Source organism: Martes martes (assembly GCF_963455335.1).
Source record: "Martes martes genome assembly, chromosome: 8".
NCBI classification, from domain to species: Eukaryota; Metazoa; Chordata; class Mammalia; order Carnivora; family Mustelidae; genus Martes; species Martes martes.
This window is the reverse complement of record NC_137895.1, coordinates 89,817,723-89,835,361: the sequence shown is the minus strand read 5'-3', so window position 1 is coordinate 89,835,361 and position 17,639 is coordinate 89,817,723. Positions and strand designations below refer to the sequence as shown.

At 36.5% G+C, this 17,639-nt stretch overlaps 1 protein-coding gene across 1 annotated transcript; it reads right to left on the bottom strand.

The window, feature by feature from the left end:
- Positions 1–677: 677 nt before the first annotated feature.
- LOC308347518 (olfactory receptor 9K2) lies at positions 678–1,667 on the bottom strand (the record flags this gene model as incomplete). Its single annotated transcript, XM_080810980.1, has 1 exon — positions 678–1,667. The coding sequence occupies exon 1, from the start codon at positions 1,617–1,619 to the stop codon at positions 678–680; it is 942 nt and encodes a 313-aa protein (XP_080667106.1). The 5' UTR covers positions 1,620–1,667.
- Positions 1,668–17,639: the final 15,972 nt, after the last annotated feature.

Sequence of the window (17,639 nt, the reverse complement as noted above, 5' to 3'; positions counted from 1 at the left end):
GGTAGTTATTAAGTTGAAAAATATTATTTTTAAAAAAATAAGTTGGGTATTTAGGCACCTGGGTGGCTCAGTCCATTGAGTGTCTGACTCTTGGTTTCCACTCAGGTCATGTTCTGATGGGTCATTACGTTGAGCCCCATGTCATGCTCTGTGCTCAGTGGGGCGTTTGTTTGAAATTCACCCCTTATGCCCCTCCCCAAACTCTCTCTCACTCTCGCTCTTTCTATCACTCTCAAATTTAAAAAAAAAAAAGAAGAAGAAGAAGAAGAAAGAAAAAAAGAACAAGAAGTAGAAGAAGAAGAAGAAAGAAGTTGGGCATTATTGTCCACACTAGTGATTGTTTTTGTTGCCAGGAGCAATTTTAAGACAAACACCAGGCAAAACATTGTTTACACAATAGAATGACATACAAAAGTCAGGTTCAGCAACAAACCATTAAAATAAAGGAAATCAATTCTGTGAAACAAAGTCATACTTGAGATAGTGTGAGATTCATCTTGAAAAATGATCTAATATTCAATATATCTCCAATATCCAGGACATTCAGAATTAACAGTGTTCCAGGTAAGTCACCTTGAAAAAGTTCTGGTATATTTTATGGAGACAGATTTTCAGTAATGGCCATAAGGCATATGACAGAAATTGCCACAAAATCAATGGTGGAAAATAAATAAAAATCAAAAAATTGTATTTCTCTTCTCTAGAAGTTTCTTTAGCACTTCTTTGACATCTTTGTTTCTCAGGGAGTAAATCAAAGGATTCAACATGGGAGTGACTAAGGTATAACATAAGGAGGCCACTTTACTCAGCTCAGGAAATCTGTCTGGAGTGAGATACATAAAAAAGACGGCACCATACAGTACACTCACGACTCCTAAGTGAGAGCTGCATGTGGAGAAGGCTTTCTTACGTCCCTCAGAGGAGCGTATCTTCAGAACTGTGGACACAATATACAAGTAAGAAATAATAATAACTATGATGGTAGGCATGATAATGATGCCAGATAAGGAGAAAGAAACCATCCTATAGATGAAGAGGTCAGAACAAGATATCCTTTGAAGTGGACGAGTATCACAGTAAAAGTGGTCAATGGCCCGGGAAGCACAAAAGGGTAAAGTAAATGTCATGCTCGTCTGAAGAACTGAGCTGATGCAGCCACAAAAATAGGAACCAACCACCAACTGAATGCAGAGACGAGTTGACATCTGGACAGAATAGAGGAGTGGGTTGCAGATGGCAATGAAGCGGTCATAAGCCATGGCTGCCAGGAGAAATCCCTCAGTCACAATGAACAAGGCAAAGAGAAAGAACTGGATCAGACAGCCGGCAAAGGAGATGGACTTGCTCTCAGACCAGAAGTTGATCATAGCCTTGGGTGCAATAACAGAAGAATAGAAGAGATCAATGAAGGAGAGGTTGCCTAGGAAGAAATACATGGGTGTGTTCAGCCGGGGATCAGTCATAATAATGGTCATCATCCCCACATTCCCTAGAACGATCATGGCATACACAAGCAGAAAGAGCAGGAAGAGGAGAATGTGGAGTTCTGGGCGTACCCTGAAGCCTACAAGAATGAAGTCAGTCACTTCTGAGTGATTGCTTGTTCCCCTGTCACCCATGGCAGAAACCTGCTGAGAGACACAAGGAAAAATAAACAAATGAACTCCGGGCTTGGTTCTAGCTACAAATAATCATTACAGACTTAGGACTTACAAACCTATTCTATAGTGATCATACATTTTAACTTTATAAAATCATTGCCCATTAAATTTTTTTTTAATTTTTTATTTATTTTCAGCGTAACAGTATTCATTGTTTTTTCACCACACCCAGTGCTCCATGCAATCTGTGCCCTCCCTAATACCCACCACCTGGTTCCCCCACCCTCCCACCCCGCCCCTTCAAAACCCTCAGGTTGTTTTTCAGAGTCCATAGTCTCTCATGGTTCACCTCCCCTTCCAATTTCCCTCAACTCCCTTCTCCTCTCCATCTACCCTTGTCCTCTATATTATTTGTTATGCTCCACCAATAAGTGAAACCATATGATACTTGACTTTCTCTGTTTGACTTATTTCACTCAACATAATCTCTTCCAGTCCTGTCCATGTTGCTACAAAAGTTGGGTATTCGTCCTTTCTGATGGAGGCATAATACTCCATAGTGTATATGGACCACATCTTCCTTATCCATTCATCCGTTGAAGGGCATCTTGGTTCTTTCCACAGTTTGGCGACCGTGGCCATTGCTGCTATAAACATTGGGGTACAGATGGCCCTTCTTTTCACTACATCTGTATCTTTGGGGTAAATACCCAGCAGTGCAATTGCAGGGTCATAGGGAAGATCTATTTTTAATTTCCTGAGGAATCTCCACACTGTTCTCCAAAGTGGCTGCACCAGTTTGCATTCCCACCAACAGTGTAAGAGGGTTCCCCTTTCTCCACATCCTCTCCAACACACGTTGTTTCCTGTCTTGCTAATTTTGGCCATTCTAACTGGTGTAAGGTGGTATCTCAATGTGGTTTTGATTTGAATCTCCCTGATGGCTAGTGATGATGAACATTTTTTCATGTGTCTGGTAGCCATTTGTATGTCTTCATTGGAGAAGTGTCTGTTCATATCTTCTGCCCATTTTTTGATATGATTATCTGTTTTGTGTGTGTTGAGTTTGAGGAGTTCTTTATAGATCCTGGATATCAACCTTTTATCTGTACTGTCATTTGCAAATATCTTCTCCCATTCCGTGGGTTGCCTCTTTGTTTTGATGACTGTTTCTTTTGCTGTGCAGAAGCTTTTTATCTTGATGAAGTCCCAGAAGTTCATCTTTACCTGATTTCAAGCTTTACTACAAAGCTGTGATCACCAAGACAGCATGGTACTGGCATAAAAACAGACACATGGACCAGTGGAACAGAGTAGAGAGCCCAGATATGGACCCTCAACTCTATGGTCAAATAATCTTTGACAAAACAGGAGAAAATATCCAGTGGAAAAAAGTCTCTTCAATAAATGGTGCTGGGAAAACTGGACAGCTATATGTAGAAGAATGAAACTTGACCATTCTCTTACACCGTACACAAAGATAAACTCGAAATGGATAAAAGACCTCAACGTGAGACAGGAATCCATCAGAATCCTCGAGGAGAACATAGGGAGTAACCTCTTTGATATCAGCCATAGCAACTTCTTTCAAGATATGTCTCCAAAGGCGAAGGAAATAAAGGCAAAGATGAACTTCTGGGACTTCATTGCCCATTAAATTTAAACCATTTGCAACTGATGGTGAATCAAAAGGTTAGTTTTATGTCCCTCTTCATACAAGTGGTGGAATTAGACTCTCTTTCCTCTATATCTAATGCAATTCTTTTCCACCCAAATGCATATGCAAGTATCACTTCTGTGTATGTTTCTAAATCATGATTTAATTGGAATTGGAAGAACTTGGAGTAATTGGAAGAAAGCACAAATAATTTAATAGAATAATATAGTCAGAAAACCTAACTTCGAGTCTTTACATTACAAAGTAGCAGATATAAAGAAAGTGAATGAATTTAAAAATGACTTAAGCAGTACAATTACTTTTTGTGGGTAATGGAAATTTTGAATTCTGCTGTAAGTTATTTACTCACTAAGATCAAGGTTCTGCACAAAAAAACACAAACGTTGCTAGGACTCAAATACTAGTATTTATTTCCCAGGTGGGCCTCTGCAGCCCCTTCATAATGATCATTTTCCTGCATTTCTTCAGCCTGCAGCTCATAGTTTGTTGTTTTTTTCTTTTTTTAAGAAGACCTACAGGTAGCCTAGATGGAAGAGTTACTTTGGAAAATGATACTGAAAGAAGGAAAGGCATAAGGAAAGGAAGGAAGAAAGAAAGGAAAGAAGGAAGGAAGGAAGGAAGGAAGGAAGGAAGGAAGGAAGGAAGGAAGGAAAATAAAAGAAAGAAAGAGAGAGAGAGAGACCGAACAAAAATACATACGAGGGATTGTTGATTGCATTCTTATTTGCCTGGGATATGACTTTCACAGCCATCATACCTCATTTACTCAACAGCTCAACTAAGGATTTGAACTGATTGTGTTAAAAATATGGTCACTCTTTCTGTCTCCTCAGGGCCCTCTATGCATGGTTCTGCCTAAATAACAATAATAATAACAATAATGGAGCACTTTTTACACACCGGCCACTCTTCTATATGCATTTGGACTAGTTATTTTAATCCATACTACAATAATATGAGGTGAGTACTATCCTATTCTCTAGTTTACACATGGAGAAACTAAGATACAGAGAAGTAAAGTCTGTTGAGAGCCACCTATTAGGGTCAGAAGTGACATTTGTAGTCAAAAACCCTGGCTGCAGAATCCATGCATCCTTAATCACTGCAGATTACCACCTTTAATAATAATCTATTGCAGTTCCTTTACCTGATTTATCTCTATTTATACTCTGGACTTATTAAATCTTCTGGTCTCCAAAGTAAATTCTCCAATCTTTCAACCTCGGTTTAAACACATCTGCACATATCATGCTCCTAAGGACAACAGCTATTATCACCATATTTTAATATTCTCATTGAATATTATTAAGTCTTCCTTAAGATCAAAACTTCAATTTGTCCTCATGCATGTCAGCACAATGTTCTGTGTCTGGCAGATTGCAATTAATTAATATCTATTACATAGATATATGTTGAATGACAATTGAGAATGCAAAATCAGAAAAACTTGAAGACTTTGAAATACTCAGATGGTTAGCATGAGTTTAGGTTTAAGCACAGGAAAGAATGTCCAAGGCTGCTTCTCACATTTACTAACTGGGACTTTGGAATAAGTAACTTATGTAACTTGCTTATATGCTCTATATAATCTACTCATGGCAATCAAGTTATTGCCATAACTTCTGGCAAGTGACTATACCATGGTATCCTCACATAAACCAGGGTTGAAAACACTATAACTCCCAACGTTTTCCTAGCGGTACTTAGATAGTACATGTAAATAGAACCATTTCTGACAGAATAAGCACCTGACAGGTACTAGCTATTACCGTTTTATCATATCTTTCTGTGCTCAGTCAACAATGCACACCAAAATAATCAGCACTGTTAGTAATATGTTTTGGGTATTACTTTTTCGATAAACCATCCTAAGTTGAGGAAAGGAATCAAGGAAAATGCTAAAGATTAAAAAGAAAAGGCATAAAATACTTACTTAAAACGTGAAAAGAGAGCCTGAAGTTGTCATGAAATATTTCTTCAATATAGTCTATTTATTTTCTCTAATCTCTCCCAGGGTAAGATTGTAGATCATTTTAATTATCCAGATTTATTCCTATCAAACTTGTGCTAATGTTAATAAGTTTATGCCCAAAGATACTTAAACCTAGCAAAGAGAGTCTTTCCTAGAGGAGCCAATAAACAAATAGTCAGTTTATGACTTATCACTTGTCAAAATTCACATGTTTTAAGATTTATTCTCACCTTTGTTGTTTAAAGGAAGCAGCAGAATCCTGGTCTTTAATTCTTGCTATTGTCTTAATTCTAGAAAGGATAAACATAAAGTTAATTAATGACAATGCCACAGGTTCTAAACCGCTATGTCAAGTAAAATGAATCCCTCCCCACCTCCAAAAAAACTTCCAAACCCAAGTTTATCATCCCAGTTTTAGCTCTTCCCATAGAGAAATTGAGCTAGTTTCCCTTGTTGCTCTAATTAAAAACTGTACTTTTTTTAGGTAGTCGATTTCCTGAAAAATGCTATAGTCCTTTGTGGAAGAGACACAAGGTGAATTTTCCAAACGATGCTTTGCTAATACTGAAACAGTTCCAGGAATTATATTCTATAGTTACACAAAGTGAATCCAAGGAGTCAATCCACAGGATACTCTGTCCTGCATTCTTGGATGCTGAATGCTTTTAAAGAAGCAAAGTAGATTATCTTGGATATGTAAGTAGAGGTCCTGAGCCATGCAGAATCTCTGATCATCCACCAGAATGTCAGCAGCAGTTACCTCTACTAGCTTTGATTTTACAATAACGATGTAACTTTTTCAAATAATTACAGCACTGAGTTTTCTCTTACCTTCTGAGAGATAGTTCCCCTGGGAGAGAAGAAAGCATAATTATTAAGATACTCAGACTCGAGGGGCACCTGGGTGGCTCAGTGGGTTAAGCCTCTGCCTTCGGCTCAGGTCATGATCTCAGGGTCCTGGGTTCGAGCCCTGCATCGGGCTCTCTGCTCTGCAAGCAAGAAGGCTGCTTCTCCATCTCTCTCTGCCTGCCTCTCTGCCTACTGATCTCTCTCTATCAAATAAATAAATAAAACCTAAAAAAAAAAAAAAGATACTCAGACTCGGGAGTCAAGATCCATGAGGACCACAGAATCTCTAGATTTGGGGGAGTGGAGAGGAGAGAAAAGAATAGCAGAGGAGAGGAAAAGAAAAGAAAACAAAAGAGGAAAGAGAAAGAAAGGAAAGAAAGGAAGAAAGGGAATAAAGGGAAGAAAAGAAAGGAAAAAGAAGAGCCTAAACTTGGTAGGAGTCAAAATACATAACAACAGTTAATTTTTTCTCTTCTTGTGTGAATCCTTTGGGAGGGATCAAAACGATCTTTCATTCCTAATTTCTTCACTGAAAAAGAAGCATTTCAATTTATAATTACATCATTACAGCAAAACTTGTGGTAGGCTAACTGACATAGATATGAAAGAAAATACTATGTCATAAAATATATTTTTAGGGAAATTTTTCTCCTAGTCATAATGTTCATTCATTTTCACTTAAAACTCTCTATATTTATTCCTTAGCTCTATTTTATCATTGTTAATTGATAATTAGAGTTACAATGGCATGGGGATGATGTGAGGTAAATAAACCCACCAAATGCCCTCTAATTCCTTAAGTAGAGGTTAAACAATGATTCATTGGATTTACAGTTAGGTTCACCTTGTAATTTTATTTTCTTGAAAGTTTTGTCCAGGTGTCATATATTAAGTAAGTAATTTCCCAACAGTTGCTGTATAAACTTCAATTATTTTTTTAAACTGTACAATATCAGTCCAAAAAATCCCATTCGTATATAATAAAAGTTAAATTAAAGCAATGGTAGCTCCTAAGTCCTCACATGTGCACTGGTCAAGGGCAATATTTGATCATTTCTTTCCATATGTACCCTGGTCTCAAAAATAGACTCAGAATCCAGAATCTGCTTACCTGGTGGAGTCATCCAAACTCCACTGATGAAGAATCTGGGCCCTTGTGGTCTTGCCACGTTGAATTGCTATACTTGTTGATTAATATTTACTGGCAGACACGATGATGTTCCAAGGCATTCTGGAAAATTCCCTGGGTTACTTCTATATACCTCCCCCTCTCCTTTCTATTAATATCTTTTGCTAATCACTATCAGTTACCCAAAAGAATACAAAGCATTCTGTTTACCTGTCAGTTCAGTGAAATGAATACACAGGATACAGGAGCAATTGCTGTGTCCCCCCCATAAAATTATCCTCCCTTTGAGTAATAAGTATACTAATTCAGAAAAGTCATAGGGACAGCAATGGGGGAAAGAGGGTGGGTTAGCAGGTTTTAGTGTGGTCACTGGCATTCCCATTTTGACCCAAGGTACTTGGGCCAACAGTCTGATTATGAAAGAAATAGCTTCAGACATTGTTTGATAATTCACAGTATAGACCATATCCTTGAGACAATAACCCAACTTTGTAAAGGGCTAATAGCAGGTGTTCTAACAACTGAGTCTTCGTAAGTGATTCCACCATTCCATTAGTTCCCTTGATTCTCTTCTATGTGGTGCCTGATGATTCCACTGAATTCCATGGGAATGAGTGCCTTGCCTTACTTCTGTTCTTGCAAAGTGAGTGTATTAACACCAAAGCTCTACTGCAATATGGCATAATAGTGAATAAAGCATTTGTTCAATCCCAATATAGTCGTGTTAACAGAAGCACTTGAGCAAAATGGGCAAAATAACAACTAGAGTAGAGCCTGGGTGAATCAATACTACTTCTTGATGGAAAAACCAATGTAATCAAACTGAAGCATGACAGCTGGCTGGTAGCCCAAGAATATATTTACATTTCTTGTTGTAGTAAGAATATTTACCATGATTTTTTACCATGATTATTTTACCATGATTTTTTACCATGATTATTTACCATGATTTACCAGAAATTTAAGAAATTTCTAAGTGTGCAACACAGTATTGAACATGTATGATGTTACACAACAGATTTCTAGAACTGTTTCCTCTTACATAATTTAATAACTTGAAACTTTTTGAACAGCAATTCCTCATTTCTCATCCCCTCAGCCCCAAGAAATCATCATTCTACTCTCTGCTTCTATGAGCTTAACTTTTTGAGATACCTTATATACCTTATATATATATATACTTATATATATGTGTGTAAACATATACATATATATACTTATATACCTTATATAACTTATATACCTTATATAACAGGATTCCTTATATAACAGTAATCATGGTGTATTTGTTTTGATTGTCATTTAGCACAATGTCCTCCAGGTTCATTGACATTGTCACTGTGGCAGAATTTCCTTCCTTTTTAATGCCAAATAATGTTCCACTATGCATATGCCACATTTTCTTCATCCATTCATCCATCAATGGATGTTTTGTTTTTCTCCATATATTTTTTATAACATATCCCCAGATATTCTCTTTTTTTTTAAGATTTTATTTATGTATTTGACAGAGAGAGAGATCACAAGTATGCAGAGGGGCGGTGGGGGGGAAGAAGGCTCCCCACTGAGCAGAGAGCCTGATGCAGGGCTTGCTCCCAGGACCCTGAGATCATGATCTGAACCAAAGGCAGAGGCTTAACCCACTGAGCCACCCAGGTGCCCCTTTCCAAATATTTTTGATAACCATCATCAGAAAATTGTGCACTTACCATGGGTAATTTCTAGGTCAGGCATGTTTAACAATCTATGCTGTGAGTTCTAGCTTTTCTACCATGGCTATATTGTCGATGAGAACCCAAAGAATGAGCAATGAGTAGATGGCAAAGAATATGGAAGATAATGGATCATTGCCTTCACCAGATTACTGATAACTGATCTATATCTGATATGAATTACCAAGTATTCATGCAGGAAGTTAATATTCTCAATTCCTTTTACCACTCGGGGAAGTTCATCTACAAACAGACCATCATGTCAGTAATCCTTCAATCTTGTTGCTTTCAACTTGCTAGTTACCCATGTAAACCGCTAGCCCACTGGCCCTAAATCAGTACAAATGTGTGTCCCAGACTGTATTTCAGAAAAGAGAACAAGTGTGCAGCTTGAGATTATGTCCATTAAGAATATTTTCCTTACAAGCATTGTTAGGAAATAACTTTGTGTTGGACTAGAATGCTGCTATAGCAGCCCATTTCCTGCCAGTGCTCATATCACACGAAGCACCATCCATAAACTTGGCACAATTTATTTTTTTCTCAGACACTAATATGTTAAGGTTCCAATCTTATCTCAAAACATCTATGACCTATGCTTAAATATCCATTTCATGACCAGCCAACTTTGATAATATTTTTGGTACTGTTTTTCCCCATTGAATTTCCCAAATTCAGAAGGAAAACAAACTTTCAAAGAGTATTTTGTATTCTAAATATCATTTTGAGTTTTTAAAAAGGCTGCTCCCTTTCCTTGTAATCCATTATGACATGGTAGTAATGAGTGAGAAGTGATGATGTAAATAACTATTGATAACTATTGTGCTCCCTCTGATTCATTAGCTTTTTGCAGTTATTTCAGTGGACTTGTTCACACGTCCACTATATGGTTAATTGTCAGGTCAAAAAAGAAAGTTCAATCTTCCTAAAATTATGCATAGGTAAACATATATTTTTTTTAAGATTTTATTTATTTATTTGTCAGAGAGAGAGAGAGAGAGAGCACAGGCAGACAGAGTGGCAGAGGGAGAAGCAGGCTCCCTGCGGAGCAAGGAGCAGGATGTGGGACTTGATCCCAGGACGCTGGGATCATGACCTGAGCCGAAGGCAGCCGCTTAACCAACTGAGCCACCCAGGCGTCCCACATAGGTAAACATATTTAATGTAAATATACTTCACTGGTTGTATAAGACACATGATCAACAGAAATATGGTCATGGACAAAGATTGACACAATGTTTGCTTTTATTCATTTCCATAAAAGTACTGCATACATTAAAATACACAAGTCATAAATGTATGGCACAATATCACTCTTTCATACTGAAGGGGATAACTCAAGGTTATAAAATTCACTACATAAAAACAGAAGGTATTAATCCAAATTTGCTAACCATTTCAAATATTAATAACAAATTTAGGATGATTCTAATTAATTAATGCATACATTAATTTCCTATTGAGAAGAAAGTTATATCTTGAAGTTATATCTTAAAATATATTAAAATAATAACTGTTTTCCCCCTTTATGTTTTTTAAGTTTTTTCTTATTTCATTATATATACACTTTTATTCCTATATATATAAATAGTTTATATATATTTATTTTTAATAATATAACATAAATAATAAATAAATAAATAATACAATTGATTTATATATATTATGTGATATAATGTAAACAATAACTAAATAATATAAATAATATATATCTATATATAAAATTTTTAAAAATCAAAGAAGAGGGTACACTCCCGAATTTATTTATAAGGATGGCATTATCCTGATACCAAAACCACAAAAGGACACTACTAGAAAACTATAGGCCTATATCCATAATAAATACGGATGCAAAATTTCTCAATAAAATATTAGCAAATTCAATTTAGCAGCATATTAAAAGGATCATTCATCATGATTAATTGATTTGTTTTTGTTTATGGAAGCATGGTTCATCATAGGCTATTCAATCAAAATGATATAGTAAATTAACCAAATGAAAAAAGAATCATACAGTCATCTCAATAGACACAGAAAAATCATTTGATAAAACTCAACATAGTTTCATGATAAAAACTTTTGCCAGATTAGGCATAGAAGGAACATACGCCAACAAAATAAAGGCCATATATGACAAGCTCACATCATCCTCAATGATGAAAGTTGAAAATTAATTCTCAAAAAAAAAAGGAAAATTAATCCTCTAAGATTGGTAACAAGAGTGCCCACTATCACCACTCTTATTCTACATGGTAATCACTAGAGTGATAAAGCTAGAAAAAGAAATAGAAGGAATCAGAATTGGAAAGGAAAAGTTTTTTCTTCTTGCAGGTAATATTATTTTATATTTATTTATTTATTTTTAGAGATTTTATTCATTTTTGAGAGAGAGAGAGAGAGCACAAGCAGGCAGAGAGGCAGAGGGAGAAGCAGACTCCCCACTGAGCAGAAATCCTAATGTGGGGCTCAGGACCCAAAATCATGACCTACCTTCAGATCAGACCAACAGAGCTACCCTGTTGCCCCATGATTTTGTCTTTAGAAAATCCAAAACACTCAACCAAAAATCCCTTAGATCTAAACAATTCAGTAAAGTTACAGAATACAAAATTAGCATGCAAAAATCCGGAGCATTTCTTATGTGCTAGCAATGAATTTTCTTTTTTTTTTTAAGATTTTTATTTATTCATTTTACAGAGAGAGAGATCACAAGTAGGCAGAGAGACAGGCAGAGAGACGAGGAACAGGGTCCCTGCTGAGCAGAGAGCCCGATGTGGGGCTCGATCGCAGGACTCTGGGATCATGACCTGAGACGAAGGCAGAGAGGCTTTAACCCACTGAGCCACCCAGGCGCCCCATAGCAATGAATTTTCTAAAAAAGAAATAAAGAATTGGTATAATTTACAACAACATCACAAACAATACACTGTGTAGAAATAAATTTAACTAAGGAAGCAAAAGATCTGTTTGCTAAAACCCCAAGACATTTATTTCAGAAATCAAAGGGGGCACAAATAAATGGAAAGGTATCCCATGTGCAGGGATTGGAAGAAATAATATTGTTAAAGTATTGATATTATCAAAAGCCATATAGATTCAATGCAATCCCTATAGAGATTTCAGTGCCAGGGGCACCTGGGTGACTCAGTGGGTTAAGCCTCTACCTGCGGCTCAGGTCATGATCACAGGGTCCTGGGATCGAGCCCCGCATCAGGATCTCTGCTCAGCAGGAATCCTGCTTCCTCCTCTCTCTCTGCCTGCCTCTCTGCCTACTTGTGATCTCTCTCTATCAAATAAATAAATAAAAATATTTTTTAAAAAAAGATTTCAGTGCCATCTTTTACAGAAATAGGAAAACACAGTTATAATTTACATGGAAGCACACAGACCAAAGAAACCCTGGAGAGGGCGGAAAAGCAGGAGGTGTCACAGTTCCTGATTTCAAGCTACACTATGAAGGTATAGTTATCAAAGCAGCATGTTGCCAGCATAAAAACCAACAGGTGGTGGGTATTAGGGAGGGCACAGATTGCATGGAGCACTGGGTGTGGTGAAAAAACAATGAATACTGTTACGCTGAAAATAAAGGTGGTGGGTATTAGGGAGGGCACAGATTGCATGGAGCACTGGGTGTGGTGAAAAAACAATGAATACTGTTACGCTGAAAATAAATAAAAAATTAAAAAAAAAAAATTTAAAAAAAAACAACAAATATGCCAATGGAACAGAATTGAACACCCAGAAATAAATCCAAGCATATGTGGTCAAACTAATATTTGACCAAAGAGCCAAATATGCTCAATGGAGAAAGACAGTTTCTTTAATAAATTGTGCTAGCACAATTGGATATTTACTAAAAGAATGGAATTGGCCCCGTATCTTACACCACTCACAAAAATTAACTTGAAATGGACTAAATACTTAAATGTAACACATGAAACCATGAAACATGTAGAAGAATATAGGAATAAACTTCTAAATAAGGGTCTTTATAATAACTTTTGGATATGGCATCTAAAGCACAAAGCAACATCAAAAATAAACTGACGGGATTACATCACCCTAAAAAGCTTTTATACAGCAAAGGAAAATATCAATGAAGTGAAAGGATAACCTATAGAATGGGGAAAATTATTTCCAAACCATATATCTGATAAGAGGTTAATATCCACAACATATCACGTAATCATACAACTCATTAAGAAAAAAGTAAATAACCCAATTTAAAGTGGATAAAGGGCCAGAATAAGCATTTCCCCAAAAAAGATATACAAAAAGGAAATAGATACATGAAAAGATCCTTAACATCACTGGTCATTAGGACAATACAAATTAAAACTACAAGGAGACATGACCACATATCTATTACATGGTAACAGGAAGAGAAAGAGATAACAAATGCTACTGTGGATATAGAGTAAAGGGAACCCTTGTGCACTGTTGATGACTTTGTAAATTGTTACAGCCACTATGGAAAACAGTATAAAGAATCCCCCCAAAAATAAAAATAGAACTACCGTATGATCCAGAAATTCCATTGGGAATATATCCAAAAGAAATGAAAACACTAATTCAAAAAGATATCTACACCCCTGTATACATAGCAGTATTGTTCATATAAGCAAAGACATGAAAACAACCTAAGTGTCTATTGATGGTTGAGTGGATAAAGAAGTTGTGAGATAGATAGATAGATGATTGATAGAGATAGATAGATAGATAGATGTCAGATACATATGTAGATAGATAATAGATGCATAGATCGATAAACACACAATACTATTCCTCTATAAAATAATGCAGAAATCCTACCATTTGCAACAAGCATAAATGCACCTTGAAGGCATTATTTTAGGTAAAGTAAATCAAACAAAACAAATACCTCATGTCACTTTTATGGGAAATCTTTTAAAAAGGAAAAAGAAACATATTAAAAAAAAAGAGAGAGAGAGAGAGAGAGAGAGAACAGACTTATGGCTACCAGAAGCAAATAGTAGATAATTGCGTAATTTACTATGGTTGCTGCTATTTGTTGTTTGGTCCATTCATTGTTTTTAGCTTTTATTATAGCAGCTTCCAGGAGAGGAGGAACATTCTTACAAACATTGCAAGTTTTCCATCCCTCTTTCTCCAGGAATTAATTCAGTTTTTAACTTAGATGAGAATAAATCATAGTGGCTTGAATAGAAGGGAGAGCTCTTTGTTCTCCCAAGTTTATCTTTGTGTATGGTGTAAGAGAAAAGTCAAGTTTCATTCTTCTACACATAGCTGTCAAATTTTCCCAGCACCATTTATTGAAAAGACTGTCTTTTTACCACTGGATTTTTTTTCCTGCTTTGTCAAAGATTATTTGACCATAGAGTTGAGGGTCTATATCTGGGCTCTCTATTCTGTGCCACTGGTCTATGTGTCTGTTTTTATGCCAGTACCATGTTGTCTTGGTGATCACAGCTTTGGAGTAAAGCTTGAAATCAGGCAACGTGATGCCCACAGTTCTGTTTTTCTTTTTCAACATTTCCTTAGCAATTTGGGGTCTCTTCTGATTCCATACAAATTTTAGGATTGTTTGTTCCAGCTCTTTGAAAAATGCTGGTGAAATTTTGATCAGAATGGCATTAAAAGTACAGATTGCTCTAGGCAGTATAGACATTTTAACAATGTTTATTCTTCCGATCCAAGAGCATGGAATGGTCTTCCATCTTTTTCTGTCTTCTTTGATTTCTTTCATGAGTGTTCTGTAGTTCCTCAAGTACAGATCCTTTAACTCTTTGGTTAGGTTTATTCCCAGGTATCTTATGGTTCTTGGTGCTATAGTAAATGGAATCAATTCCCTAATTTCCCTTTCTGTATTTTCATTGTTAGTGTATAAGAAAGCAACCGATTTCTGTACATTGACTTTGTATCCTGCCACGTTACTGAATTGCTGTATGAGTTCTAGTAGTTTGGGGGTGGAGTCTTTGGGTTTTCCATATAAAGGATCATGTCATCTGCGAAGAGAGAGAGTTTGACTTCTCCATTGCCAGTTTGAATACATTGTATTTCTCTTTGTTGTCTGATTGCTGTTGCTAGGACTTTGAATACTATGTTGAACAAGAGTGGTGAGAGTGGGCATCCTTGTTTGTTCCTGATCTCAAAGGGAAGGCTGTCAACTTTTTCCCATTGAGGATATTTGTTGTGGGTTTTTCATACATAGACTTTATGAAGTTGAGGAATGTTCCCTCTATCCCTATACTTTGAAGGGTTTCAATCAGGAACAATGCTGGATTTTGTCAAATGGTTTTTCTGCATCAATTAAGAGGACTATGTGGTTCTTCTCTCTTCTCTTATTGACTTGTTCTATCACATTGATTGATTTGCGAATGTTGAACCATCCTTGCAACCCAGGGATGAATCCCACCTGGTCATGGTGGATAATCTTTTTCATGTGCTGTTGGATCCTATTAGCTAGGATCTTTTTGAGAATCTTAGCATCCATATTCATCAGGGATATTGGTCTGGAATTCTCCTTTTTGGTGGGGTCTTTGCCTGGTTTGGGGATCAGGGTAATGCTGGCTTCATAAAAAGAGTCTGGAAGTTTTCCTTCTGCTTCAACTTTTTGAAACAGCTTCAGGAGAATAGGTGTTATTTCTTCTTTTAAGAAATTAAAAATAGAGCTTCCCTATGACCCTGCAATTGCACTACTGGGTATTTACCCCAAAGATACAGATGTAGTGAAAAGAAGGACCATCTGTACCCCAATGTTTATAACAGCAATGGCCACGGTCGCCAAACTGTGGAAAGAACCAAGATGCCCTTCAACAGACGAATGGATAAGGAAAATGTGGTCCATATACACTATGGAGTATTATGCCTTCATCAGAAAGGATGAATACCCAACTTTTGTAGCAATATGGACGGGACTGGAAGAGATTATGCTGAGTGAAATGAGTCAAGCAGAGAGAGTCAATTATCATATGGTTTCACTTATTTGTGGAGCATAACAAATAACACGGAGGACATGGGGAGATGGAGAGGAAAAGAGAGTTGGGGGAAATTAGACGAGGAGATGAACCATGAGAGACTGGGGACTCTGAAAAACAATCTGAGGGTTTTGAAGGGGTGGGGGGTGGGAGGTTGGGGGAGCCAGGTGGTGGGTATTATGGAGGGCACGTATTGCATGGAGCACTGGGTGTGGTGCATAAACAATGAATTCTGGTACACTGAAAAGAAATTTTAAAAACTTTAAAAAAAAATTTTTTTAAATCTAATATTCCTCCCTAAAAAGGAAAGAAGCTAGTCTTAGATTCACTCAGATAACTGGTAGCAACAGTTTCATAGCTTCAATCACAGGTCAAGGAAGACAGACCAGACAAAATACTATATATTATATGTCTACAAATAAACTGAAATAGTAGCAGAGGAGTATTGTGTGACATAGGAAAAGTCTATAGTTACCTATAGGTTAACTATAGTTACCCTATAGTTACCTATAGGTTAACTATAGTTACCCTATAGTTACAAACAGGTTACAATCTTTCTAAACCATGTTCGCATGGCCAGCTTGTGAAAAGGTAAGATCCCAAGTCACTGAAGGATTCCCAGAGCCTTGTAGACTGACACTAAACAAGGGAAGATATCAACCTTTCAGCACTTTCAGAATGGTGGAAAAGACTAGGTATCTACAAAAACAGCAATAACAAAGATTTTTAAAACATATATTAATCCAGATCAGCAGTAAGGCAGAAATAAGACAGAAAACCATACTTTCTAAAGTTTGGAGTAAGGACAAGACAGTCAGATGACTAATGAAATGGATTCCCAGTGTTTTTGCCCCTAATGGAAGAAACAGAATTAGACTTGGCCAAGGGTGAGATTCACTGGGAAAGCCAAAGTTCCTTGTCACTGATACCCAGTGAGACTAGTCAATCATCTGATAAGACAAAGGAAACTGAGCCAAGATTTTAGGAACCAGAAATGCTGCCGAATCAAGTTATATCGTGAGATTGGCAAAATGAAAATTCAGAGGGAATACAGACATACTTCCAGGGAATGATCATATTAACTGTCAAAAAAGAATGTATCAAGGTGAGTTAATGCACTGAGAATCTACTCATATTTGTATAATACATGAGGGAGAACAGCTTATCTAAAATTTCTCTCACAAAATGCAAAGACAAACTAATGATGTAGCGTATGGTGACTAACATAACAAAAAAAAAAAAAAAACTTTTTTAAAAGGCAAAAGGAAAAACAGACCCTCAAGTAAAGCCAACTGTTGCTATGTAACAGTTCTTGTTCTACCCATTTAGGATTGGTTGGTTGCAGCACAGCTTATCAAACCGGGAATGCTAACCCTGAAGTCCATTTGTGTTACTTTCTGGAAACCATGTTCACTAGCATAATTCATTAAGTTGGGCTTTTTAAAGAACAATGTCTGTGAGTGCCCTTTCTTTCGATGGCTGACAACAAAAAAGGCAAACCAGAGCAGTGATGCAAATGAAAATGAATTCCAATACCATATGTAAATATCTGTCACATAAGAAAATGTATTACTTATCTAATAATTTAAAATTTTAGAATAGAAATGTAAACAAATAAAAAGCTAAATTTCAACCACCATAAAATATTTTAATCTATTAATTATTTTAGAAATACTTTAAGTTGGATTTAAATGCCTAAAAATGTAAAACAAAATCCAACTATGTATTGTTGACAGGAG